Source organism: Lissotriton helveticus, chromosome 3_2 (genome assembly GCF_964261635.1).
Source record: "Lissotriton helveticus chromosome 3_2, aLisHel1.1, whole genome shotgun sequence".
Classification (NCBI taxonomy): Eukaryota; Metazoa; Chordata; class Amphibia; order Caudata; family Salamandridae; genus Lissotriton; species Lissotriton helveticus.
In genome coordinates this window covers 505,739,271-505,766,857 of record NC_136062.1, presented here as the reverse complement: position 1 = coordinate 505,766,857, position 27,587 = coordinate 505,739,271, and the positions used below count along the sequence as shown (strand labels likewise).

The 27,587-nt window shown below is 45.4% G+C and overlaps 1 protein-coding gene across 1 annotated transcript in view; it reads left to right on the top strand.

Annotated features, from left to right (window-relative positions):
- LOC144826386 (cytochrome P450 2K1-like) overlaps positions 1–27,587 on the top strand; it is a 429,013-nt gene that overhangs the window by 222,485 nt on the left and 178,941 nt on the right. Inside the window, exon 4 of the mRNA XM_078684711.1 lies at positions 19,613–19,773. Within this exon, the coding sequence (XP_078540837.1) occupies positions 19,613–19,773 (161 nt within the window). The remainder of the gene's footprint in view (positions 1–19,612; positions 19,774–27,587) is intronic.

Sequence of the window (27,587 nt, the reverse complement as noted above, 5' to 3'; positions counted from 1 at the left end):
AAGAAGATGTATTTTTACATAACCACAGCCTGGTGTCCATTTGTGGGGGGATTGGAATATTTACTGTGTGTGTGATTACAAATGCTTAACCCAATAACGCCTGTAGATTAGCCTTGGCTGCTCCCGCCACGCACCTAGAGGGTGAGCAAGGGTAATTCTAAAGGGGTCATCCTTCGCCCTGACTTAGAGGAGAGTGTCCCTGCTTGTCACAAGTGAATTCAAGATCTTTCTACAGAAGGGCGGGAAAGTAATTTGAAAAAGGTAGCAGCTCTGAGTGTGGTAGAAAAGTCATGTGGGATTAAATGCCTGAGCGGGGTTAGTAGGAGAGCAACCTTGAGAAAGAATATGAGTCGGAGAGGCCTTCAGTAAGGGGTAGTGAAGAGAATTTATGTTTGAAATGTCGAATGAATCACGAATATCTAAAAAATCCCACGGGGTCTTATCCTTCAATAAGTGATCAAAAGTAATAATATCTTTATCAATCCATTCCTTCCCAAAAATTCTTGATCTTTAGAATTTGTTGTACCAGGTTGGAGTTTAGGAAAACAAATCTTCAGAGGAGAGATGGGAGCGAAATAAGGAAAGAGCTAGGGCTTTGGAGTGATTAAATATGGGGGTGGAAAAGCGTTTTGGGGGTTGAGACTAACGAATAGCTGTGAAAAATGAGAAGTGTAAGAGTTGCATGTGTTCTAGTGAACTCCAAGCCGTTAAGGGAGAAAGAGAAGAGTCCGCTAAAAAGGGCCATATTTGTTTCAATGTGAGGGCAGAGTGATAACCGTTGATATTAGGAAAGTTGACTACACCTAATTCTTTGGATTGTTGTAGGCGAGAGAGAGAAATCCTAGCTTTGCTCTTATTCCATAATAATTTTTTTAGAGAACAATTAATGGTGCTAAAAAAGGAAAGCGCAAGTGATACTGGGAGCATTGAGAGATAAAATGTATTAATAGGGAGAAATATCATTTTAATAGTGGCAAGTCTCCCCCACCAGGATAATAAAAAGGGGGGCCAACCCTCAATGAGGATTGTAAAGTATTTCCGTATGGTTGATTTTAATAGTTTCCCTAATAGTATTGGCATAGAGAACTCATAAACATTTGATATATCTCGTATTCCATTCAAAGCCTTAACCATGAAACATATGAGGAAGACAGAATTTGTTTAAAGGTAAAACTTCAGACGTATCAATATTCAATTTGTAACCAGAGACTAGGGAGTATTCTTGTAACAAAGAGATTAGAAATGTAAAGTAAAATATCATCTGCATAAGTAGCAAACTTAGTGTCAATGTTATAAAATTGGAAGCCTGTGTAGGGTGGCAAACACCTGATTTTTTTCCAAAAAGGGCTCTAAAGCAAGAATAAAAAGAAATGGGGAAAGGGGACATCCTTGCCTAGTGCCTCTACGGAGAGGAAAATATTTATATTGGCAGCCATTTACCCAATTAGTAGTAGAGGGAGCTGAATATAATAATTAAATATATTGAATATTAGCAGAACTAAAACAATGCCATCTCAACACACCAAACATAAAATCCCAGCTTACCCTATCAAATGCTTTCTCAGTATCCACTGTGATGGCAGCCACAAGTGAATCCATTTTAGAAGCAATGTGAATTATGCTGAGGAGAGTTCTTGAATTGTCGGTAATTGATCTACCTTTGACAAACCCAAATTTATAAATATTGATGAGGTCAGGTATAATTTTATTAATGCGAGGGCAAGTATTTTAGCAAAGATTTTGCAATCGGTATTGATTTGGGAAATGGGCCTGTCGTTTTTGCAAACGAGGGATCTTTGTCCTTTTTAGGGATTAAGCATAGCATTGCCTGAGTGAAGGATCCCTTTGACCCCGAACTGCTAAGAAAATGATTGATCAATGAGAATAAAAGGGGTATTAAAAGTTTTTTTAAGTTAAGGAAAAATCGAACAGTGAAGCCATACGTGCCGGGTGTTTTATCTTTGGGTAAGAGATTAATAGCATAATGATTTTGTTTTCTAGGATAGGAACATCAAGGGATGGAAGATCTGCAAGATTATCAGGGGGTTTAGGGATAGTTTGAAAAAAGAGTCAATTTGTGCAGAGGAGGGGGTAGACTCTGGAGCATAGAGGCAAGTATAATATTGGACAAAACAATCAAGAATTTGTTCAGCTCCTGAATTGTCAGTGATAGCTACAATTTTGGATTTCTGTTTTTTGATTTTAAGGTAGTTGGCTAAAGATTTGCCTGCTTTATTCTGCCCACTATACATTTTTGTGTTAAATTTAAGGAGATTATTACATGCGGAATCCCGGGAGTGTTTGTTATATTGCTTTATATTTTTACTTGGATAAGAGAAGATAGGGTATCTGTGTAATTAGTGTTGAAATATAGATGTTCAAGAGATTTGATTTGTTTGAGGATGAGGGAAGGGTCTAGGTCAGCTTTCTTCCTCCTCCGAGATACGGTATCAATAATATAGCCTCTAGCGTCTAGCCTCTAGCCGTGGCCTTGAAGGCAGCCCAAATAAAATGGAATGGAAAAGTGGAGGGAAGATTGTTGCGAAATAATTCTTCTATAATAAGTGTAAATTGCTCAATAAACTGGAAATCTATGAGAAGAAAGCTATTAAAGCACCAGCGACGAGATGTAGGGGAAGGTGAAGGGAAATTCATATCTAAAATGACAGAGGCATGATCTGAGATAAGAATAGAGCCAATTTCTGAGGTAGTCATAAATTGTAAGGCATATTGAGTGAGAAAAATGTAGTCAATACGGGAATGAAATTTATGAAAGGGGGAAAAAAAGAAAATTCCAATGTGTCAGGAAGGGAGGTTCTCCATGTGTCTAGTACACCTCTAGAAGTAATGGCTTTATGAAAGGTTTTCTGCATCTTACTGGGGACATATTTGGCTTGTGATTGCTGATCAAGAAAGGGGACCATGAGTTGATTAAATCTCCGCCCACAATCACATCATCTACAGCATGCAAAGAAAGAAGAGTGGAAAAGTCTTTCCAAAAATGTAAATCAATGCCAGTTGGACCATAAACATTACAAAAGGAAAGTTGGGTATTGTTAAAAATAGTATTTAAAAACAACCATCCTCCATTATTATTATGAAACTCATTTTGTAACTGAACATTTAGAGACTTGTGAAACAAAAAGACAACACCATTTCTATTTTTAACTGCCAGAGAACAAAACACATCTCCTACCCATTGTTTACGCAATGAAGACAAATCCTGTGATTTAAGGTGTGTTTCTTGAAGCAATGCTATATGACATTTAAATCTTACTAGATGAGATAAAACTCGCTGCTTTTTAACAGGATTGCGAATACCTTTAACATTCCATGAGATAACACGGAAACCAGATATCAACAAAATGTAAATAACGATAGGCAGGAAAATAAGACAAGTCAAGAGAAGGGAGAGGAAGTGGATTTAAATACCATGAGAGGATGAGAGGAAGCAAATAACAGAGGACATGCGGAAGAAGAAAGATTGTGTAATGTAGCCATAAGAAGACAGGAATGAGTGAGCAATAAAGTGCCATAAACAGAAGTTGGAAAAATAAAGATATAGATGAAAATGGAGTAAGAAGATAGTAGAGGGGAAGAGAGTAATAAAAGGAAAAAGGAAAGGGAGGAGTAGAGAGAGAAGAGGGTATCACAGTTTGAGGTTCCGTGAATGCTGGACCCGTTTCATAAATATCATCGTATCATGACGATTTTGGTATCAGCAGACCGAAAATGGCGAGTATAATATATACGAGTGTTTTCGTCATGTTCGAGTGACAAGATCACCATGAAATCAGAGATTCCGTTCTGGACCCTTGGGTTCCATTTTGTGTACGGCAGCCATTTTGTGGTTGCCCTCACATAGGCCGATGACTAAGGCCGAATGAGTCTTTGGGACACGTACACCTTTAGCTGACTTCTGTGTGACCTGGGCAAGCTGACTCCGTTGCCCGAAAGCCAAACCTGTTAGGCCAGTTCCTTTCCCAGTAGCTGTTCGAGATTGAGGATCAAGGCACAGGACACCATAAACCCTTTATTGCACACAACTAGGTCTTATCTTACTCACACCTGTCTCTGCTCCTTTCTTTATGGCCTGTTTTACAATGAGGAGGTGCCGGTTTATATTAGGGGTCCGTCCGATTTATCTGATGAAGAGTGTTGGGCCTTACCGGGTAATTGATGGTGGGCTGGACAATGAAATGTGGGTTTGTCATGCAATGCTTTTGTCGTGGACACATGGGATTGGTCACTGTAAATAAGGAATGTTTGCCTGAAGCACAATATTTGGTATAAAAGGGATGGCTTGCTTTGTAAGATTGAGCAGTCTCCTACGAATAGACAGCCACTGTACTTCGTGGACCTCTGTTACTGTTTTCAGCCAATAAATTTGATCTTTGACGTCACCGAGAAGTTGCCGCGTTTCTGTAGTTCTGAGACAGGTGAATCCGGAGACTTCGGGTGTATCCCCTGGCACCGCTGGGTTCTAAATAACCCGGTTCTCCAAGTTGCCCGGAAAGAACTGGGAACAAAGAGATGACAGAAAGCCAGATGGCTTTAGCCATGTTGATCTACAAAACAAAGAACATTAATGAGGGAGGGGGGACAGCAAAAATCAAGATGGCCACCCCACAAGGAGGAATACAGAGAGGGAACACAATTACCATACAATGGCAAGAAAAAGAGGAGGGAGAAAAAAATAAAATCCAAGAACTTAATAATAGACAAATGAAACAAGGAGGAAGGGAACTTACCAGACATTAGGGAACAAAGCAACAGAGTGAGTAAAACATTAGAAGCAAATAGGTGATGAAGGCTTGAATCTTCAATAACAAATCAGCACAGGGGGGACCTAAAGGACATTAGTGAAAACCAAACAAGATAACTATTAATGTTGACGTACAACTTAAGCAAATCTTAAGAAATAAAAAAGAAAACTAGTAACAAGACAATCAATATTTGCTAAGTTCCATAAGCTCCATAAGCTCTCCTCTATGAGTATGAATGAACTTCCGAAGGTCAGCTGGGTCTTCCAAAGAAAATGATCTGGCCTAGTCACTTTGAAAAAGTAGGGATGTATAAGGCCATAACAAGAATTTATGGATTTCAAGGCTTGTCTAAGATCGAGGAATTCCTTGTGTCTGTTGGCTGTTGGTTTAGATACATCCTGACTAAAAAAAACTTTATGACCGGACCAGAGCATTTGTTTGTGTTGCTTGGCAGCATTGAGGATTGCCATAAGGTCTGAATATAGTAGGAAGTGGGAGATGATACCTCTTGGTTTGGTGGGAGAAGATGCACTCTGAGGTCCTAATCTATGCGCTCTTTGGATATTAAAATCCATTGATTTTGGGAGACTAACGATCTGCAGAACTTGAGTTTTCAAGAAGGAATTCATGTCTGAACCTTCAGAACCTTCTGGGACTGCATGAATGCATAGATTATTACATTGATTACGATGTTCTCAATCCTCTGTAGTCTTTTTAATTTGGGTAACATATTTGGTGAGGCTGTCGACTCTGGCAATAAGATCCTGTGCTTATCCTTTTCTCGATGTCAGAAAGTCTCAAATTAAGGCCGGACCATTTCTCCTCAATTCTCTGGAGAGTAGCAGTGGTATCCGACATAAAAGGGCAAATGAGGCATAATTCATCCATGATGTCCTCTCTAACATGGATGGGGAGGAAGGATCTTTCTTAAGTTGTTTACTGGTGGTGGCTGCTGCCAGAAGAAGTTCCTGTAGCTCCCTGAGGTCTGTTAGAGTTCATGTGATCCATGATGAAGAGAGACTAAAGGCAGAGCCAACAATACAACTTATGAAGGCGAGGAGAAGACAGCAACGTTGCAATAAATATAGTCAATGAGAGACAAAAGCGATAGAGCACAGATCCAACAGCCTGAATAAATGTTGTAAAAATAAGGACCTCTTGATTAAGAGTGAAGCAACCAACAAGCGTGCCAATCTGAAACACCAGTACGATACAATGACGATTACTTGCAAACAATATTTAGCAGGTCGAGTTTATATGGATTGGTGAAATACTGCAGAGAAGCAGGCGTACTTATCTTGCAGCAGGAGGCCTTTCTGTGAGAAGTCATAGGAAGTCCAACAGCTGACAAAAAAGGGAGCAAAAAAAGAATAGTACTGCCATTTTATGGAAGAAAAAAAAATCCCAGTCATAATTAAAGACACACTACATCTGTGAAGTATTAGTAGGCTGGTCCTTGTAGTAATAATGATGAATGATTGAGATAAAGCAATAGCAGGATTTTCTGTAAAAATGCGGTGAGAAAAGCTGCATTTCGGCCGTTTGCGCCCCGCTCAGAGATTACACAAAATGGCGGCCGCTATAAATGAAGGCACTGAGGCGCACCCGGTAATAGAGAGAAAAGAGGGTCTAGCTAATTATCTTTTAATTCGGAAACTGGCCACAGTAATCCCAGCAGTTTCCAACTCATGGACACCCCTTTGCGAGCGACAGCGCTGCAGGAAAGATATTCCTTTAATATGAAGCGTAGGTCCGCACTACGGAGCTCCTCAGATAGCGCCCATCTTGCCGCCGCTGCCGTGCGCTCCTTCTACAAGCAATATTCTAACCAAAAACATAAGTTGTCTAGTGTTAAGTGAAAAGTGAGGATCTGTTGAAGGTTAAGATTGCCAAAGTAGTGACTAACGGGAGTGACAAATATACAGATCCTCTTGTTAAATTTCACAATTTGACAGTGGAAGTGATGAACACTGCACAGTGTCTCATTCTGGAAGTGGAGAACAAAGTCTCTCCTGTGGCACTGATGTGATGATGAGAGTAAGGATACTGTGAGTGGTGAAAGAAGAGAGGTAAGGGATAGTGAAAGGAAGAGGAAGGCACTGAGTGGGCGATCTGTTATATGGCCAAATAAGATGAAGGACTTTGTGTGTTTTGTACGCACCAGGAATTTGTCCAGATTGGAAATTATTATGTCTAAAGTTTTATTTACTCAAATGTTATACTATGTTAAATAAATATTGTGTCATAGGAAAGTTCTCAACAAAGATAAAATAAATATTGGTTCCTTTGTAGTTTTAAGATTTGTTTGTTTAATTTAAGGTGGGAGATCTGTTGTGTTCTTAAACTTCTATTGGAATGTGGTTAGGACTGGGTAGAATGTGAGCGGTTCAGAATTCCTCCGTGACAATTGGAGGAGCAAGGTTAGGTAGGACTGATTTTACAGTGCGGACAAACTCCTGGTGCTAAAAATCAGTTTGAGCAATGCAACCTACCAGGCTCCACTGCTGGCGGAACTTCGTGGACCGCAGTGGAGTTTTTCTGGCACTTTGCAGAATTCTGTAGAGTGAAACTCCTCAACCTCCCCCCAGGCCTAGTGGCATCTCTTCTCGGAATCTTTGAAAGTGTCGTTTTCCACTTTACCTTTGCTGATTCTCCATTTCCTTTCCAGTTGTTTACAGTGTTGCTTCGTATTTTTATTTATTTATTTATTTAGTGTCATTTGGTATCGCGTACAGCTACCCCAACGGGGTGTCCCGGCGCTCCTGTGTGATTACATACAACCTGGTGATTTTAACTGAGACCGAAGTAGAGGTCGTTCAGTGGGTTATTTAACAGAACAGAAAAGTTTTCAGGGCTCTCCGAAAAGGTTGTTCCTCCTTGATCAGCCGGATGGTAATCGGAAGTTTATTCCAGAGGGCCGCGGTCAGTACTGTGAAGGTTTTCCCACCTGTGCGGGTTTTCCTGTATCTGGGGACTGTTAAAAGATTTTTAGATGAGGAGCGTAGAGTCCTGGAATTATTATAAGGGATCAGACATGTAGATAGATAGGCAGAGCCTTTACCTTGCAAGGCCCGATGAGCCAATACCATGGCTTTAAATTCAGCTCTTTTATGCACTGGCAACCAGTGAAGTTCTGGACGATGGGGGGTGATATGCTCACGAAGAGAAGTACCTGCAACTAGTCGCACTGCCGCATTTTGAACCGTCTGTAGGCGATGACAAAGCCCCACAGACAGACCAGTATAGAGGGCATTGGCGTAGTCTAGGTGCGAGGTAATGAGCGCCTGTACTATAATCTTCCTGGTGTTACAGGGGAGGAAGTGTATAAACTTTTTAATCATTCTGATCTTGGCTAGACAGGCAACGGAGACTGAGTGAACTTGCTGATGAAAAGTAAGATTAGAGTCCCATTTGACGCCCAAATTCTTCACCGAGTCTTTAGGGACGGGGGGGCACTTAAGTCAAGAGGCCACCAAATGTTAGGGTCAAGAGGAGATAGCTGATGGAAAAACAAAACCTCTGTTTTCCCTGCGTTCAGCCTGAGGAAGTTACTGTCCATCCATTGAGCAATAGTGCGGAGGCAGTTTTTTAAGGGATCAAATGTGGAGGGGGAAATGTTGTTAAAAGAAAACAAAAGCTGGATATCATCAGCTTAGGAGGTGACCTTTAAACCAGTTTGAGCGATGATATCAAAAAGAGGGGAAAAATAAACATTAAACAAAAGAGGACTCAGTGAGGAGCCCTGCGGGACACCCCACCGAAGCGGACGACTGTCAGAAGTAAATGGGGGGGGTAAAAACTGCCTGGGACCGGTTGGACAGAAAAGATGATATCCATCCCAGAGCCGTGCCCCGGATGCCCTTTGAGTGGAGGCGTTCAAGAAGGAGGGGATGGGAGACGGTGTCGAATGCTGCCCACAAATCCAGCAGCACCAACACCGCTCTAGATCCCTCGTCTAGCCTCCATCTTACAGCGTCTGGCATCTCAATTAAGGCCGACTCGGTGCTGTATCCTGGCCTGAAGCCGTGCTGCGAGTCGTGAAAAGCTCCTGTAGTTTCAAGAAAGCTCGCTAGTTGTTGTTGAGCCAGTCTTTCAAGTACTTTAGCAGGAGCAGGTAAGAGAGAGATTGGCCTGTAATTGGCACGGTCACTTGGGTCTGCATTAGGTTTATTAATGATAGGGACCAAACGTGCTTGTTTCCATGTATCTGGAAAGAGTCCCAGCTTCAGGGAGTCGTTCCAAATTCTATTCAGTGAAGGATTAATAATAGGGGCTAGTGACATATATTGTTTAGCGGGTCATGGGTCCAGTGGTGAGCCTGATTTGGTTTTAAGAAGTTCCGCCAGAGATTGTTCCACAGGGATCTCTGCGAAGTCAGAAAACAGAAGTTCGGGTCCGGAGACAGCGGGGAAGGGACTTGTATTAGGCGGAGTGGTAACAGGGAAGGAATCATAGATGGATGCTATTTTGTTTTCAAAAAAGACAGAAAGGTTATCACAAAGCAACTGGGATATAACTGGCGGGCGGTTCAGTGCTGGGGGGTCTGTGAAGGATCTGACTGTCTCAAATATTTCCCTAGATGACCCTTGGGAGCGATTGATTTTCTCTTCTAGAAATGCTCTTTTATGTTCTATGATTTTCTTCCTATAGTTTTTTTAAAGCAGTTTTGTAAAGGATTTTGCAGTCCAGTGAGTAGTTGGCTCTCCAACGCCTTTCAAGATGTTTGCATTCCGATTTAAGATTTCGGAGATCATTTGAGTACCATGGGGCGGATGGAGCGGAGCGGTAGGATTTTATAGGCCTAACTGAGGCAATAAGATCAATTGCTGAGGTTATCTGCTCATTGAAATTAGTAAGACGTGTATCAAGATCTAAGTCCATGTCTGAAAGATCCACCAGTGGTAGGTAGGGAGCTAAGCTGTTAGGCGATATTTTACTCCAGTTTCTACCCAGTTGTTTAGCCGGGCGGGTATGGCGGTTTATGTGGTTACAAGGCAGTGTGAAAGGAATAAACAGATGATCCGACCATACTATAGGAAGGGGAGTGTGAACGTCTAAATCATCCAGGTTAGTACAAATTAGGTCAAGGGTGTGACCCGCTTTGTGAGTAGGACAGCTAATGACCTGCTTCAGTCCACCGACTGCTATCGTAGACAAGAAGTTCAAAGACGCGGTATCCTCACTGTTATCAACATGGAGATTAAAATCCCCAAGAAGGGTGAAATTGGCATAGCACAATGAGGCTTGAAGTGCGTAGTCTAAGAAAGCTGGGAGGTGTGTTGGTTTAGAGTTGGGTGGTCGATAAACCAGAAGACCAGAAATTGTAAAATTGGGCGAGGTTTTGATGCAAAAAGGGAGCGCTTCAATGCGTTCTACTTGGTTGTAAGAAAAAGACGAAATGGTCCAGTGGGTTCTGTATATGATCGCCACCCCACCTCCAGGGTGTGTACTATGTCTATTGGCGCATAATATACTGTAGCCCGGAGGGATTGCTAGGTGTAGCGCAGGGTTAGTGTCTTCTCCTAACCACGTCTCCGTGAGGAACAATAAGTCCCAATGTTCTTCTTCTAAAAATTTAAATACATCGATGGAGTGCTTTACTAAAGACCGGCAATTTAGTAGGCCAGCTTTTAATTGTGCATGCGAAGGAGTTGGTTGTGGACAAAAAAGGCAATCGTGCTTATCATTGATGGGTAAGTGTGGGAGGCATTTTACCAAAGAAAAGCGGGGTGTGACAGATGAGCTAATGGAGGGAGGTATGGTGCAATATGAAGGGCACAGGGATTTGAGCCTGGCGCTATCATACATCAAGTGAGAAGGAGAGCCCTGTAGAGCAGTACCAGCATCCACGGCCAGGGACGGGCGCAGACGGGCAGGACTCTGGCACGACTCCGGCACAGGTCCGGCGCTTCTGCTGCTCGCGTCCGCTGCGCGGAGGCATGGCCTTCCGTTTTTATAGGGGCCAATCGGCTGTCTTGGAAGGCTACCCCACTCCAAGATGGCCGACAAAGTTATTCTGAGCACCCTAAACAGCGTTAAGATCGGCGGCTGGGGTGAGTCTCAGGCAAGCGATTTACTTACCCGCATGTAGCAGGGAAAGGGAAGGACGAAACGCTACCGCTTATTAGTCAAGCGGCGGGATAACAAATGCGAGTAACTTAGCTTCGTGGTCAAGCTAGGTGAAGTGATTTTTTAATAAGCTGCAAGGTCAGCTAGTAAAAACGTGCAAGTTAAAATGCAAAGTGACAAGCATAACAAATTACGACCTCCCGGCTCACGCCTCAGGAGGAATAATAATCACAAGGTGGAGGAGCCAATGCGGCGCTTTCCCTTTTATAGGGGCCAATCGGCTGTCTTGGAAGGCTACCCCACTCCAAGATGGCCGACAAAGTTATTCTGAGCACCCTAAACAGCGTTAAGATCGGCGGCTGGGGTGAGTCTCAGGCAAGCGATTTACTAACCCGCATGTAGCAGGGAAAGGGAAGGAAGAAACGCTACCGCTTATTAGTCAAGTGGCGGGATAACAAATGCGAGTAACTTAGCTTAGCTTTTTGAGGTCTTCAGTGTACCAGCTGGCTTCAGTTCTAGTTTTTGCTGTGTTGCTTCAATTCTTAGGGGCCAGAGTGTTGACAGTTCTAAAAGTTCTGGTAGACACAGCAGATTGAAGCCTGTTGTTCCGACCTTTCAAAAGTTAGAGGTATCGCTACTACTTTGCCTCATTTACATGTTTTTATAGATTTTGGTGTGCGCTGTATGAATTTGGCTTGCCTTACTTTGTAACTTCACTGCACTTGGCACTTTTCACTTGTTCTCCTTGGTTCCTAACGGTGGCAATATTTCCTTGGCCAAACCTACACCACACCACCCCAGGTCAGACATGGCCATATGCAAATCAACCTTGACCAATGTCATACATTCACCCCAGTACAGAGATCTGGACCTAAATCCATCGTTTTTTTGCACTCCACACCACCCCAGGTCAGACATTGTCATATGCAAATCAGCCTTGACCCTGTGCCTCATGGGAACAGTCCAGCCCGAACTGCCAAGCCATGTCTTTCCTGGACGGGAATCAAGCATCCAAGGACCGGTTTCTGGCTATCAGCCGTCATCAGCCTGGATAGCTTGACTCCACATGTTGTGGAGAGCATGGGACTCACTTCTGAGCATACCCATCCCACTCGGGGTGACAAATGCAAAAACAACAATTGATGGACAGAATACAGAACAATGTCATACATTCACCCAAGTACAGAGATCTGGGCCTAAATCCATCGTTTTTTTGCACTCCACACCACCCCAGGTCAGACATGGCCATATGCAAATCAGCCTTGACCCTGTGCCTCATGGGAACAGTCCAGCCCGAACTGCCAAGCCATGTCTTTCCTGGACCGGAATCAAGCATCCAAGTACCAGTTTCTGGCTATCAGCCGTCATCAGCCTGGATAGCTTGACTCCCGATGTTGTGGAGAGCCTGGGACTCACGTCTGAGCATACCCATCCCACTCGGGTGACAAATGCAAAAACAACAATTGATGGACAGAATGCAAAACAATGTCATAAATTCAGCCCAGTACAGAGATCTGCCCCTAAATCCATCGTTTGTTTGCACTCCACACCACCCCAGGTCAGACATGGCCATATGCAAATCAGCCTTGACCCTGTGCCTCATGGGAACAGTCCAGCCCGAACTGCCAAGCCATGTCTTTTCAGGACCAGAATCAAGCATCCAAGGACCGGTTTCTGGCTATCAGCCGTCATCAGCCTGGATAGCTTGACTCCCGAGGTGTGGAGAGCATGGGACTCGCGTCTGAGCATACCCATCCCACTCGGGGTGACAAATACAAAAACAACAATTGATGGACAGAATGTAGAACAATGTCATACACTCACCCCAGTACAGAGATCTGGGCCTAAATCCATCGTTTTTTTGCACTCCACACCACCCCAGACATGGCCATATTCAAATCACAATCTCAAAATAGGGGCGTAAGACGCCCCTGCCAAACGCACAACTTATATGTGCCTAGATCAGGCAATAATCGAACTGCTCAAGATAAATCCAGGTATTTGTTGTGTAATCCAATTTATGTGCACTTGCAGCCGTTTATTAAACATTTACTCTCCACACGCGGAGTGGATTTGCCATTTTTCAAAACTTTACATGTTGGAGCTGGGCCATCCGAACCTCTTGCAGAAAACACGAGTAAAGCAATTTCATCAAGGCATTGAAATTTATTGTCATACCCAATGCATTTCGGGCATCTGGTGCCCTTCGTCAGGGGTCACTGCCATTGTCGTCACGGGCTTTCCCTCTCAGTTACTTAACTGACCGATGTGTCGGAAGCTTGTTTCCGGTCCAGGGAAGGCATGGCTTGGCAGTTCGGGCTGGACTGTTCCCATGAGGCACAGGGTCAGACTGATTTACAAATAGCCATGTGTGAACTGGGGTGGCAGAGTGGGCTAAAGAACGGTGATGGATTAAACCCAGATCTCTTGACTGGGTGTGAGTGTTTGATTGGTTCAGATGCTCCGTCCATCACCACCCCCTTTTGTACCTGTTTGGCCGCCATAAGTGTGGCAGGGTATGCTCAGACGTGAGTCCCTTGCTCACTTTGCCACTGGATTCAAGCAAGCCGGGCTGAAGACGGCTGTAATGCCAGAAACCGGTCCTCGGAAGCTTGTTTCCGGTCCAGGGAAGGCATGGCTTTGCAGTTCGGGCTGGACTGTTCCAATGAGGCACAGGGTCAGACTGATTTGAATATAGCCATGTCTGAACTGGGGTGGCAGAGTGGGCTAAAGAACGGTGATGGATTAAACCCAGATCTCTTGACTGGGTGTGAGTGTTTGATTGGTTCAGATGCTCCGTCCATCACCACCCCCTTTTGTACCGCTTTTGGCCGCCATAAATGTGGCAGGGTATGCTCAGACGTGAGTCCCTTGCTCACTTTGCCACTGGATTCAAGCAAGCCGGGCTGAAGACGGCTGTAATGCCAGAAACCGGTCCTTGGAAGCTTGCTTCCGGTCCAGGGAAGGCATGGCTTGGCAGTTCGGGCTGGACTGTCCCCAGGAGGCACAGGGTCAGACTAATTTGCATATAGCCATGTCTTAACTGTGGTGGCAGAGTGAGCTAAAGAACGGTGATGGATTAAACCCAGATCTCTTGACTGGGTGTGAGTGTTTGATTGGTTCAGATGCTCCGTCCATCACCACCCCCTTTTGTACCGCTTTGGCCGCCATAAGTGTGGCAGGGTATGCTCAGACGTGAGTCCCTTGCTCACTTTGCCACTGGATTCAAGCAAGCCGGGCTGAAGACGGCTGTAATGCCATAAACCGGTCCTCGGAAGCTTGTTTCCGGTCCAGGGAAGGCATGGCTTGGCAGTTCGGGCTGGACTGTTCCCATGAGGCACAGGGTCAGACTGATTTGCATGTAGCCATGTCTGAACTGGGGTGGCAGAGTGGGCTAAAGAACGGTGATGGATTAAACCCAGATCTCTTGACTGGGTGTGAGTGTTTGATTGGTTCAGATGCTCCATCCATCACCACCCCCTTTTTTACCGCGTTGTATAAGCACCTTCATAAAATGCCTCTATTACCCCAGTTATTGGCGGAACAAATCGCCCATTTAGTAGTCCACCATGCCAAAATAATATTAATCGGCGACTTTAAGTATTGGGCTAACAATAAGATGTTTGGTCCATGCTCATTAGAACTGAATGATCTTTTTGATAGGCTGAACTTTACCCAACATGTGTCATCTCCCACATCCTTGACCAAATCTGGACCTCTTATCTCATGGTGTCCAGTTTGACGGTGTCTCAATGTACTTATCACTTATCAATACATTTCAACCTTAATGATTTGATCATATTCGAACCTCAAGTTAAGATGAGCAATCACAGTGCTTTCTGTAATTCATTGAAGACTACTGTACTCACACATCAGTCATTTATCAACCAAATTAAAGCAGATAATAGATTATGCCTAACAGCCTCCAGCAATATCCATGCCTGCCTCAGGGAAATAAAAATGGCCAGGTGGTTCTCAGAAGATTTAAAATCCCAACAACCAGCCCTGCACCACACTGAATGTACTAGGAGACAAAATAACTCACCTGATAGGAAATATACTTTCTCAAGCCCATCTTAAACAACATTAAAAGTATCTATCTTACAAACTAAAACCACCTATTTGTCAAACAAAATCTTGACTTTGACGAATAAATCCAAAGAAATATTTGCCATTGTGACCGAGTTATACAATCCAGACAGAGTGAAAGCAAAATTAGTCCCTCCTCGGCACTATGTAACTTTCTGAACAACTTCTTTATTGACAAAATCAGTACCATTAAAGTGAGTATACATGTTGATCCTTCTCCTGGTGACCAATCTATGACACTCAGGAATCCTCATTCTTTACATCAGTTCCCTTTATTCAGCTGACCAAGGACAAATCTGGATTCCCTACGGACAGATGCTCCCGCACACTCTGAGAAAAGTTTTCCTTGCATGCTCCAATACGGCCCTCTCGTTATTGAATGACTCGCTAACTCAGGGTTCTTTAAGGAAGTGGTAGTAGTCCCACTGATCAAGAAAACAGGTGGAGACCCTTTGGTCCCCTCAAAATATTGCCCCATCTCACTGCTCCCCTACCTGGCTATGGTATTGGAATCCCATGTCGCCAACTGTCTCTGCTCTTTTATTGAACAGCCACAATTCCTAGACTCTCACCAAGCAGGCTTTCACCACTCTCACTCAACTGAGGCTGTCATCTTGACTGTACTTGATGAAATGAGAAAAATGGCAGATAAATGCACTAATGAGGCTCTAGTGCTCTTTGATCTCTCTGCGGCATTTTGACACAGTTAACCATAGAATCCTGTTGGACCGTGTCAGGGATGCAGGGACCTGCCATTCAATGCAATGGCTATTGACCTTATTAGATGAACGCTACCAATCAGTCAGCACTTCTCAATTCATGGCTCCTAGAGTTAAATTAACCTGTGGTGTGTCGCAGGGTACATCCTTGTTCCCACACTTGTTCAATCCGGATCTCGTTCCACCTATTCAGTTTCTGCGTGATAGAAAAATGAGCTCCTTCAACTATGCTGATGATTTACAATAGTTTTTCCCCATCAACAGCACTTGACTCCATCTTGATTTTCCATACGACTGTGTTACATATACACAACTGGATGCATAATAATCACTTAAAATTAAACTCACACAAAACTGGCCTGATCCTAGTCGGTGACTCTCAAAATCCTTAGAACTCAAAGTTCTGGCCGGTGGAGCTGTGAGGGCCACCACTTCCATCTTAATCGGCCAAGAGCCTTGCTGTGACAATTGATAGCAAACTGACTTTGGAGACCCAGATTGGCATGGTAGTTTCTACCTTCTTTTTTCAACTTTGAAAGATCAGGAAAATTAGCAGACTGCTTGCTATGGAAGCTGTTTTTCAGGTTGTTCTTTCTTAGGTCATTTCTCATATTGACTATGCTAACTCATTATTTTACAAAAAGATTACAATTTGAGCATCATGCAACTCCTCCTATGAGGAAGCCACATTGGCTCCCTGTAACACAACGCTGTACATTTAAGAATGCATGCCTCATGTTTAAACCCCTTCATGGCACATGCCCAGAATTTGTTTCCACTCTTATCCAGAGGTAAGCCCCCCCTTTGAACCTGAAGGGATCCCATCAGAAACTTTGGTCATCCCCACTTTCAAATGGAAAAGATTAGCTGCTTTGACCCCTCATTTCTGATACTCACTTCTCTTTAACATCCAATCCTCTACAAGTTACTTCCATATCAGGAGACTATTAAAAACTTGTTTTTTCTCTTAGGCATATGAATGATCTAACAAGCAGCAGGCTACCTCTTATATTTAGTACCAAGAAACCGTACGGTGTATGTGTGCTCTATAAACATTTTTAACATAACATTATTTGCGGTGGTGCATGATATTCTCCCTGCATTCTTTTGTTGCTGGCTGCCACCGACTATACAGTTTAATCTCAGGCATTTAATTTGAAATGAGCCTTACATTGTCGACCCCACACACTGATCCTTTATTCTATATGTAACTTGTTTCTAGTATTGTGAAATATATAGAATAACTGCCACTTAGAAATTAGACACAGAAAAATGTCTTTGATGCTACCCTAATCCTTGATTGTTAATAAATGTGCGATGAAGACATTGACTCCAGTTTTGAATAAAAGGAATCATGATGATGGGCGTGGACTATAGCTCTTCCCCTGAGAAATTATACAAGAACTTCGACCTACACAACCATTGGCAGTACCTTTTAAATGTACTGCATGCGAAATTAGGCAGGTGCTGTTAGTATTGTTCCCTGTCTCCACTGATTTTGAGGTATTTCCCTCGCAGTAACCAACTACCCATGAAAGTAAGTCAGCGTGATGGTAAACTCTTTCGCATTTGAGTCACTTCTCCTCAGACGCAAAAGCTGTACTAGACTCCCGAAGGGATGGTTTGACTCTAGGTGTACCCAAGCTTATTCTCACCTAAGAAAAGAGTTGCATAAGATCCTGAGAAATATGTCCAGAATAGAGATGGCTAGAGTGGAATACAAGCAAGCAATCAGGGATAGAAAAAAAACTTTGTAAAAGGAGGCATGGGAGGCACTACATACTCCCTCTATAGCAAAAGATAGTGCAGTATTTTGGAAAGCAGTTAAGGCGCCTTTTCTGTCTAGTGAGCTTGGCCCATCCATCGAAATTGCAATTAGTGAGGAACGATGTATTAACCACTTTTCACGAGTATATAACGGTGAGGGAAACTCCGCTGTGATGGATAACCACGCACAGAAGGATCAAAATTTGAAGCCCTCCCTCCAGGACCGTGATCTGTTGTTCACTCTGGAAGAGGTGGAGTGGGCACTTCTGTCAGTCTTGGCGGCAAATTCCCCGGACCAGAGGGAGTCCCAGTAAACCTATTTAAAACAAATATCTCTCTGTGGGGGCCTATTATAGTTCAGGTTCCTTCCTACTGCCAGCAGCAGCACTGCTTTTTTACCTACCTGGGTAGAATCCATGAACATACCCATTTTCAAAAAGGGAAACAGACAGGACCCGGGGTGCTATAGGCCAATCTCCCTATTGGATGCGATAACAAAAGTACTTTAAAATAATTTTAGAATGCCTCCACAATTGGGCTGAGGAGAACTCTGTTCTATCTGACCTGCAATATGGCTTTCAAGCCGGTTTAGGGACGGTGGAGCAGGGCTTAAATCTGTCCATTCTGGTGGGGACCTACACGCGGGCTAAGAAGGGGAACCTGTTTTTAGTGTTTGTGGACCTCACCACCACGTTTGACTGCGTGGTCCACAGTAAGCTCTGGTCGATTTTAGAAGTTATGGGAGTTGATGTTCAGATAATTCATTTTTTTAAACGTTTTCATAGCGATGCCAAGGCACGCGTGCACTGCGGTTTGCAGGGCGCGTGCTCAGCCGATAAGGAGCGGAGTCAGGCAAGGTTGTATCCTGGCCCCATTCCTTTTTAACCTTTGCTTCAACGGATTGGTCGCAGTGGTAATTCCGCCGCGGCACTGGGGGTGAGAGGGGTAGCGCTGCACCACCATGCTCATGACGGAACCACGCCATCATGAACCACGGGCGGGCTGTTCTTATGACAGCGTGGTTCCGTCACGACTCCGCCCACTCACTAATTCACCCGCTCAGGCGGGGAATCAGTGCTGCGTGTGCGGAGCTGCCGCAGCATGACGGAACCTCACCGTCATGAGCACACGCTGTACGTGGATCATGAAGGCGTGGTTCCATCATGATCAGGGAAGGGGTTAAAATGGTTCGGGCTCTGACAGTGTTGACCTGCTTTTTTGGCACTGCAAGACCTGGATAACGAGCATAGTGTTTTTAGGATAGTAACTTTCCTGAAGAAAGTGCTGAGCCAAAGAAAATGTATGTTCACCTAACTGCTTCTTAGTTGCATGAGGGCTTTGTCAATGTAATACAGTTTTAATTTCTTTTTGAAGTACTGTACATTAGTTAATATTAATCAATATTTTATATGACATTTTTGCTGTATGTATAGATAAATGTGTTTCTCTTTTTTTATTGTACTTTTATGATTGTCTTATATAACAATCGAATAAAGCCTTCTTTTGACTTTGACTCATAATTAAATTCATTGATGTAATTTGAGATTAACTGTGCTTTTGTCAGGACCATCATTCCTTTAAAGTCGCATGTAACCATCGTCCCTATGTGTCCTTGGTTTGCTTTTTGTTATCTAATAACATGCATGGCACTACCCTCTATTTCCTGCTCATCAACAAAACACCTTCTCTATGCCAGCCTACTATTTTGTTTCAGGTGAGACAGCAACCGATACTGCACTATATTCTATCTTTATTCTTCATTGGATTGCCTACTCTATATTTTGATAGTTGATTCAATTATTTTAGAATTGTCGCAATATATACTTCCATACAGGGTTCTTTAAACTATTTCTATCATATACTGTTTAATAACATTTTAATGATAATTTACTAGTCTTGTTGGTACTTGTAATTTGAAAGTTTTGTGTGATTTTATTTTTGCCTAGAAAATATCCTGTTTACTCCATTGAGCTAATTAATTATTCACTGCACTATTCTGGTTGGATTCTATATTTCCAGGAGGTATTTTGTGTTCATTATCTCACCAATTATTTGCTCTCTGAAGCCTAAGTCTTGGGCTATACTACCTGATGGGTTTCCTCATTCAGTACTGTATAGATGAATGCACTTCAAAACCCAACTAGAAATACTCTGTTATTTGGTTGTCTACTTTACAATTTATTTTCTAACTATACTTTTCAGGAACACCTTTTAATAACACAATGATCATGAATGCTGCTGTTGCCAACATTATCGTATCAATAGTACTTGGACACCGCTATGATTACGAAGACAAAACTTACTTGAGGCTCATAAGTTTAATCACTGAAAACTTCAGGGCTTTGGCTAGTCCCATGACTTCGGTAATTATCCGTAATTATTTAATTTGGTCACGCTAAAATGAAAAAAATATTTTGTTTAGATTAATCTCTTTTGTCATATGTTATTTACTGTTTTAGTCAAATTTACTTTGTATGTTGGCTACTTTTATATAGTTTCAATATTTTGAGGATTAGTTTATAAAGGCGTCCTATTTTGACCACTGTAGACTTCATGTAGGAATGGAATTTAAAATGAAATGTTACCGATTTATTTTTCTGTTTTATTTGGACTGCTTAGTAGATGCTGAGGCCCTCATTCGTAGGACTATTTAATGTGATATAAATGATTCCTAACTATCCTGTAGGGATGTTTAATTCCATTAAGGACACAGAGGAGAGGATTATGCTTTTGACTCTTAATTTTTTATTACAGCGGCCATTTTAAAACATCTCAACAACTGTAATTCCTTTGGAGTGATCTCGAGAAACAACCAATCATGCTCTTTCTGTTGAGCCCTATCTTTTGTTGAGCGGGTCCTGCCTTAGTACAGGAAAATGAATACATCTTTTTTAGAGGGAATAGAGATAGCAAACTCAATAGGGATTACAGAATACCAAATGTATTAACATTTTAAAAGTGTTTTCTTACTCTCTAGGGAGCGATCCCTATCATTAAGAATATTCCCTTCTTGGCTTGTGGGATATTCCTCAACTCCGTTGAAATATTCCTACATGATAGTTGAGAATAATTGTCATTCTATGTCAGAACATGATGCTGGTTTAAAGTTTGCTCAAGACAAACTGCGCCATATCCAGCACCAGCTTGAAGTAAAATCTCTTCAAAATAGAGTCTGAGAACCAATCCGCTGCATTCATGATGGCCTCTAATCTCGCTCCAAGCAAAAAAGTTGTGAAAGCCATGGCTCCTCTAGCAGAGTGCGCCCCGAAGGCAGACAGTTCAATACCAACCTCCTGCATCACCCAGCGTATCCACCATGCAATGGTGGGGGAAGACACGACCTTATATTGCTTTTTGATACTAATAAGGAGGTGTCATTCACCTGGGAGTCTGAATTCCCCAGACATTTCCTTGTAGGCCTTACTATAATGCACAACTTTGGGGAATCTAGGAAGATCGGGTACATAATGGTTCCGGTATGAGACATCACTCTCCTACAAACTGTGAAGGCCACCCCTGTGGGAGAGAATATCCTGCCTCCAATATCCAGAGCCCGGATGTCTGATACTGGTCTACAAGAAATGAGACACAATAGCACCACTAACTTGGCGGATAGCTCTTTCATAGATAAGTATCTGTTAGGTTACCAGGGTTAGCAGAACAAAAGCAAATGTAGTACCCTATTATCATCCCATACGGTCGAGTACCTCGAGGCTGGAGGGAAAAATAAGCATAGTACTCTAAAGATTCAGCAAACGTGAGGTTGTTCCACTATTGGAGCACCCTCCAGTGAAATATGGCCAGCTGAAATGGCGGCGCGGAAGGTGGTAACGGACTGGTAAGCAAAACCTACAGTCGCCAGAGTAGCCAAGAAATTCAACACCTGCACTAAATCGGCACCCACGAGATCCAAACTCCTTCACAGACACCAACGTGTCCATCAATTCCCAGCTGATATACATCTCTTGACAGTATTGTCTGCCCATTTCTTGAATATGAGTTCTGCAGCCTGCTGAAAAAAAGCCTGGGACCAAACAGTATTCCCTGCAATCATTCAAGCCATTATGGTCAGGGTGCCTTTTAGAACTAACTGGTAAGGCAGTTGATCCGGGTTGAGAAGGAGGTGAGGAAACAGGGGGAGGCGGATTGGAGAATCCACAAGAAAGTTCCCGAAGAGCTGGAAACCAGACTTGAGATCTCCACATCAGTGTGATTATTATCACTTCCGCCTACTGCCTTCACAACTGCCCCAAATGCGCATGATCATTGCAAATGGGAGAAAGGCATAGCCCTGCTTCGGAGCCCAGTTTTGGAGAAATGCATCCACCATTGCTTGGGTGTCCAGCTGAAAATCTGGGTATCTAATGATCCAACTGGAAGGCGAGTAGGTCTACTAAAAATGGACTCCACCTGTTCTGCAAATCTTCAAATACTCCAGGATGTAGTTTCTACAGGCTGGAGTCTCGTACGTGACGGGAGTGCCAATCTGCCACCTCATTCGCTTGGCCCGGAAGGTACTCCACCGTCACGGTACCTAAATGTCCAGGCAAAATTGGCAAAAGTTGGTTGCGAGGTCCGAGAGAACCTTGCAGCGGGTGCCCCACAGGTGGTTGATACTTCAGACTGCTGAGATGTTGTCCTGTTGCAGGCATTCTGCTCCTACACAAAATTGTGCACAGAGACCCAGGACCTCAGTGAATTGTGGTGGACCAAAAAACTCACCTCAGTACCTAGAACTCCAAACCAGCTAGCATCAGTGTCACATTAGTTCTCTGACCTACAGCAAAGGAACCAATGATTAGACAACCCAGAACATGCGACTTAGGTTATACTCAGGAATAGTGGGAAGTAAGAGCCCTCTTTCATTGTACTCTCATACCAGTCCATAACAGGAGTAAAAAAGAGACACAGGAAAGTTAAAATATGTATTTTAATAACGTGCTCTAAGATGCAGTGTCGTTGCTAACATAAGCAGACATATGATTAGAAATAATATGATCAGCATTGTGATGATCAGAGTGACCCCTGACCCTTGGGTAGGTCACATCCCCACCGCTGCTGCCCTGCCTGCCTGCCCCTCTGCTCCGCCTGTTTCCTCGCTCCAGTTGGCACTCCGCCCGATCACCTGGACTACCTGGGCACTGCCCGCCCCTTCCCCTCTGGCCGAGTGTATTTGAGTCTGCCTGCCCGCCCCGTTTTTTGTTTTGTACCCCCAGTGTGTTCTGGTGTGCCTGCCGGCTCCCTTTTCTCCTTCTGTACCCCTGTGTGTTAGCGTGCCTGTGATTACCGGGAGTCTTCTCCTCCCACTTCCTCCGTCTTCCCACGACTGCCTCCCGTGCGGCCCCGTCCCCCGGCACGCATTGGCTATTCCCTCCCGCCTCCCAGCTGACCCCTCCTCCCCTCCTCCTCCTCCTCCTCCCCTCTTATGGCGACCGTGGCGCGACCGCGCAGCGGACGCACCGATGTTGCGCCGAAGGCAAGCCAAAGGCAAGCTCGTCTGCACCGGGCCCGCACCCAGTGCCAGGAACCCTGGCCCCAGAGGAAGCCAGCCCACGCAACGGACCTACGACGCCACCACCCTCAACGCACTCAAACCTGGCCGGAACCCCGCCTGCTACCAAGCCACCACGAAACGCACCCACGGACCCTTCACCTGCCAAGCCTGCAAATTCACCTGCCTCCGGACCTGCACCGCACCCGCCAAGCCGAGCACCAGCAACAACCACCTCAAGTGCATCCTGCTCAACACCCGCTCCGTCCGCAGACACACCAATGAACTCTGGAACCTGCTCGACACAACATCACCAGACGTCGCCTTCCTCACTGAAACCTGGATGAACGCCTTCTCAGCACCCGACATCGCCATAGCCATCCCAGAAGGCTACAAGATCACCCGGAGGGACCGCGTCAACCAGACTGGAGTAGGCATCGCCATCGTACACAAGAACACCATCCGCATCTCGACCAACTCCAACGACACCTTCACCGCCGCCGAACACCTCCACTTCCAGATACACACAGACCCCAAGACCACCCTCAGAGGCACCCTCATCTACAGACCCCGGGGACCACGCACACAATTCAGCAAAGACATCGCAGACTTCATCAGCCCCCACGCCCTCCCCTCCGCTGACTACATCCTCCTAGGGGACCTCAACTTCCACATGGAGAACAACAAGGACAGCAACACCACCACCCTTCTGGACAACCTCGCCAACCTCGGACTCAAGCAACTGGTGAACACCCCCATCCACTATGCCGGCCACACACTTGACCCCCTCTTCTCCTCCAGCAAGCACATCTCCTTCAGCCACTCCACCGGACTCCATTGAATTGACCACAGCTGCGTCCACTTCAGCTTCAGAAGAACCACGACCCACCACCACCCTCAACAGGTTCCTCGCCGGAGCTGGAGCAAGATCACCGCCGAGCAGCTCACCACCTCCTTCAGCCAGAACCCTCCCGCCAGCACAACGGACCCCAACGAAGCAGCCAGCAACCTCACACAGTGGCTGACCTCGCACCACTAAAGAACCCTCCCAGCAGGCCCGGCAGCAAGAAAGCCCCATGGTTCACTGACGAACTCAAGGACTCCAAGAAGAACTGCCGCACCCTCGAGAAAGCCTGGCGCCACGACCAGACCACAGAAAACATGACCGCCCTCAAGCACGCCACCCGCAAGCACCACAAGCTGATCCGCACCACCAAGAAGACAGCATTCAAAGAACGACTGGACAACAACGCCCACGACAGCAAGGAACTCTTCAGCATCGTCAAAGAGCTCTCCAACCCCAGCGCCGGTAACAACAACATCACTCCTTCGCAAAACCTCTGCGACTCACTCGTCTCGTTCTTCCACCGCAAGATCGCCGACATACACAACAGCTTCGACGCACCAAACACGCACCCAACCGCCGAACCAACACCCCCCACCACCACCCTCTGCAACTGGACCTCGGTCAGCACCGAAGACATCACCCGCACGATAAACACCATCTACTCCGGATCACCAACCGACCCCTGCCCCCACCTCGTCTTCAACAAGGCCGACTCAATCATCGCACCCCAACTCCGGGACATCATCAACACCTCCTTCCACACGGCCACCTTCCCGGAGAGCTGGAAGCACGCCGAGATCAGCGCCCTCCTGAAGAAACCAACAGCGGACCCCACCGACCTCAAGAACTTCCGCCCCATCTCGCTCCTCCCTTTTCCTGCCAAAGTCGTCGAGAAGACCGTCAACAGACAGCTCGCCGCCTTCCTCGAGACGAATGGATCCCTCGACCCCTCGCAGTCTGGCTTCCGAGCCAACCACAGCACCGAGACCACCCTGATCGCAGCCACCGATGACATCAGATCCCTGCTCGACAACGGGGAAACAGCGGCCCTCATCCTCCTGGACCTCGCAGCATTCGACACTGTCTGCCACCACACCCTAGCACAGCGCCTCAGCCACATCGGAATCCAAGAGAAGGCACTGGAGTGGATCATCTCGTTCCTCGCCGGAAGAACCCAGATAGTCCGCCTTCCCCCGTTCAGATCCGAGGCCACCGAAGTCATTTGCGGCGTATCACAAGGATCATCACTCAGCCCAACCCTCTTCAACGTCTACATGAGCCCCTTCGCAGCCATTGCACACCAACACAACCTCAACATCATCTCCTACGCCGACGATACCGAGCTGATCCTCTCCCTCACCAACGACCCCGCCACCGCCAGAACCAGCCTACACAAAGGGATGAAAGACGTCGCCGAGTGGATGAAGAACAGCCGCCTGAAACTGAACTCAGACAAGATGGAAGTCCTCATCCTGGGATCATCGCCCTCCGCCTGGGATGACTCCTGGTGGCCCCCTGCCCTGGGCACCACTCCCAAGCCAACGGACCACGCACGCAACCTGGGCTTCATCCTGGACTCCTCCCTCTCGATGACCAGACAAGTCAACGCCGTCTCCTCATCGTGCTTCAACACCCTGCGCATACTCCGTAAGATCTTCCGATGGATCCCCACCGAGACCAGGAAGACCGTCACCCAGGCACTCGTCACCAGCCGACTGGACTACGGGAACACCCTCTATGCCGGTACCACAGCCAAACTTCAGAAAAGACTCCAACACATCCAGAACGCCTCTGCACGACTCGTCCTGGACATCCCCCGACACAGCCACATCTCCGGCCACCTGAGAGACCTGCACTGGCTCCCCATCAGCAAGAGGATCACGTTCAGACTCCTCACCCACGCACACAAGGCTCTCCACGACCTGAGCCCCAAGTACCTCAACGACCGCCTGACCTTCTACACGCCCACCCGCCAGCTACGATCGACCAGCCTCGCCCTCGCCGCCGTACCACGCATCCGCAGAGCCATCGCCGGAGGAAGATCCTTCTCTTACCTGGCAGCCAAGACGTGGAACTCCCTCCCCATCCACCTTCGGCTGACCCAGGACCATCTCTCCTTCAGGAAGCAACTCAAGACCTGGCTGTTCGAGCAGTAACGGACCCCTCACCCCCACGCCTTGAGACCCCTCCGGGTGAGTGGCGCGCTATACAAATGCTATGATTGATTGATTGATATGATTGATTACCGTTCCGTAAAACACAAAAGGAGAAATCATATTACAATGATGGTGAAAATAGCTCCTATGGTGCCTAGTATATCACCCTTCCTAGGTAGGAACTATTTTTTATAAAATATAGAAGGTCTCTTAGGTTTGTGTGGGGAACCCCATACCTTCAAGATCAGCAGAAGTAAATCACATCAGGATCTACAAAAGCTCTCTGTCTTGCTGGAAAAACAGGATTCTTCCAAGTCTCTGAAATCATGCTTATAGTACAATATTACAGGCACCAGAATCACGTTGGCTGCAGCTGCATGTATGTTACGGCTAAAACGTGAGCCGATCAGCCCAAACAACAGCTACTTTGTTATTATAACCTTGGAGGCTTTAGCACTCACTGTGCAGAATAAGGTACGATGTATGTCTAGGGATGCTGAAAACAAGCAAATTCTCGTGTGGATAATTTCACGCAGCCAAACGTACAACAACAGCTATATGCAGTGTTGTGTGCAAAAGCAGCAAAAAAGTTAAATGGTGTTTAAACTTCTAATAAGACTGCTAACATAGCAATATGCCCTCACTACAGTCCATCTTGAAAAGCACACAAGAATGGGCTCTGCCTTTTGTCCAACAACAGATCTCGAACGAGCCTGCCAGAAGCTCCAAGCAGTTGATGTATAAGAAGTGTTCTTAAGACGACCACAGACCCCTTGCAGCAAACTTGCTACAACGTGTGCCCCAATCAGACATGCTGGCATCTGACTCTATGACGAGGTACTGGGCTGAGCCAAAAAGCTCTCTCCCATTCCATGCTTCCATGTGTGAGAGCCACCAGGAGATTTTCTCCTGTACCTCATCATGATGGTGACCGTTTGTGAAGAGGTAGGGACCCTGCAAAGATGGGAAGCTTTTAGCTGTTATAGGGCATGATAGTGCAAGGGGCCTGGAAAGATGGCTTGAATCGGAGAGGACAGGAGCCTTACTAGGCATTCAATCTATCATAACAAAGTTTACGGATTTGCTGGAATTTGTCACAAGTCTTTTTTGATTTTTCTCATTTCTTGGGATGGTAAACTGAGAGTTGAGGTAGTGGAGTCTATTATGAAACCCAAGAAGGTTACTCTCTGGAAGGGGACCAGTAGACACTTTGGTCCATTGATCATGAACCCTCGGCTCTCCACGAGCTCCCCTTCAACCTGCAGTTAGAGGGACAATCGACAAGGACACTCGGCCATGAAGAGTATATCATCTAAATAGACAATGAGATGGATCCCCTGTTCTTGTAGGTGTTCTACCTCCGGTCTGAGGACCTTGGTGAAATACCAAGGTGCAAAGGAGAGTCCAAAGGGCAGACTTGAAAACTCAAAAGTTTCTGGTTAAGCAACAAAATGAAGGAACCGTCTGTGCCAGGGGAAGATGGGAACTGACAGGTAGGCGTCTTTGAGATCCAGACACGCCATCCAGTCAGAAAGACGAAGCACATCTCGAAGAAGATGGATGTCTTCCATCACGAAATGTCTATATACCATCTGTTCACTGAATTCTCAAAGGTTTATATTAGGTTTTCAGCCCCATTGTTCTTTTCCACTAAGAATAGGTTGCTGACAAAACAGTTGTTGA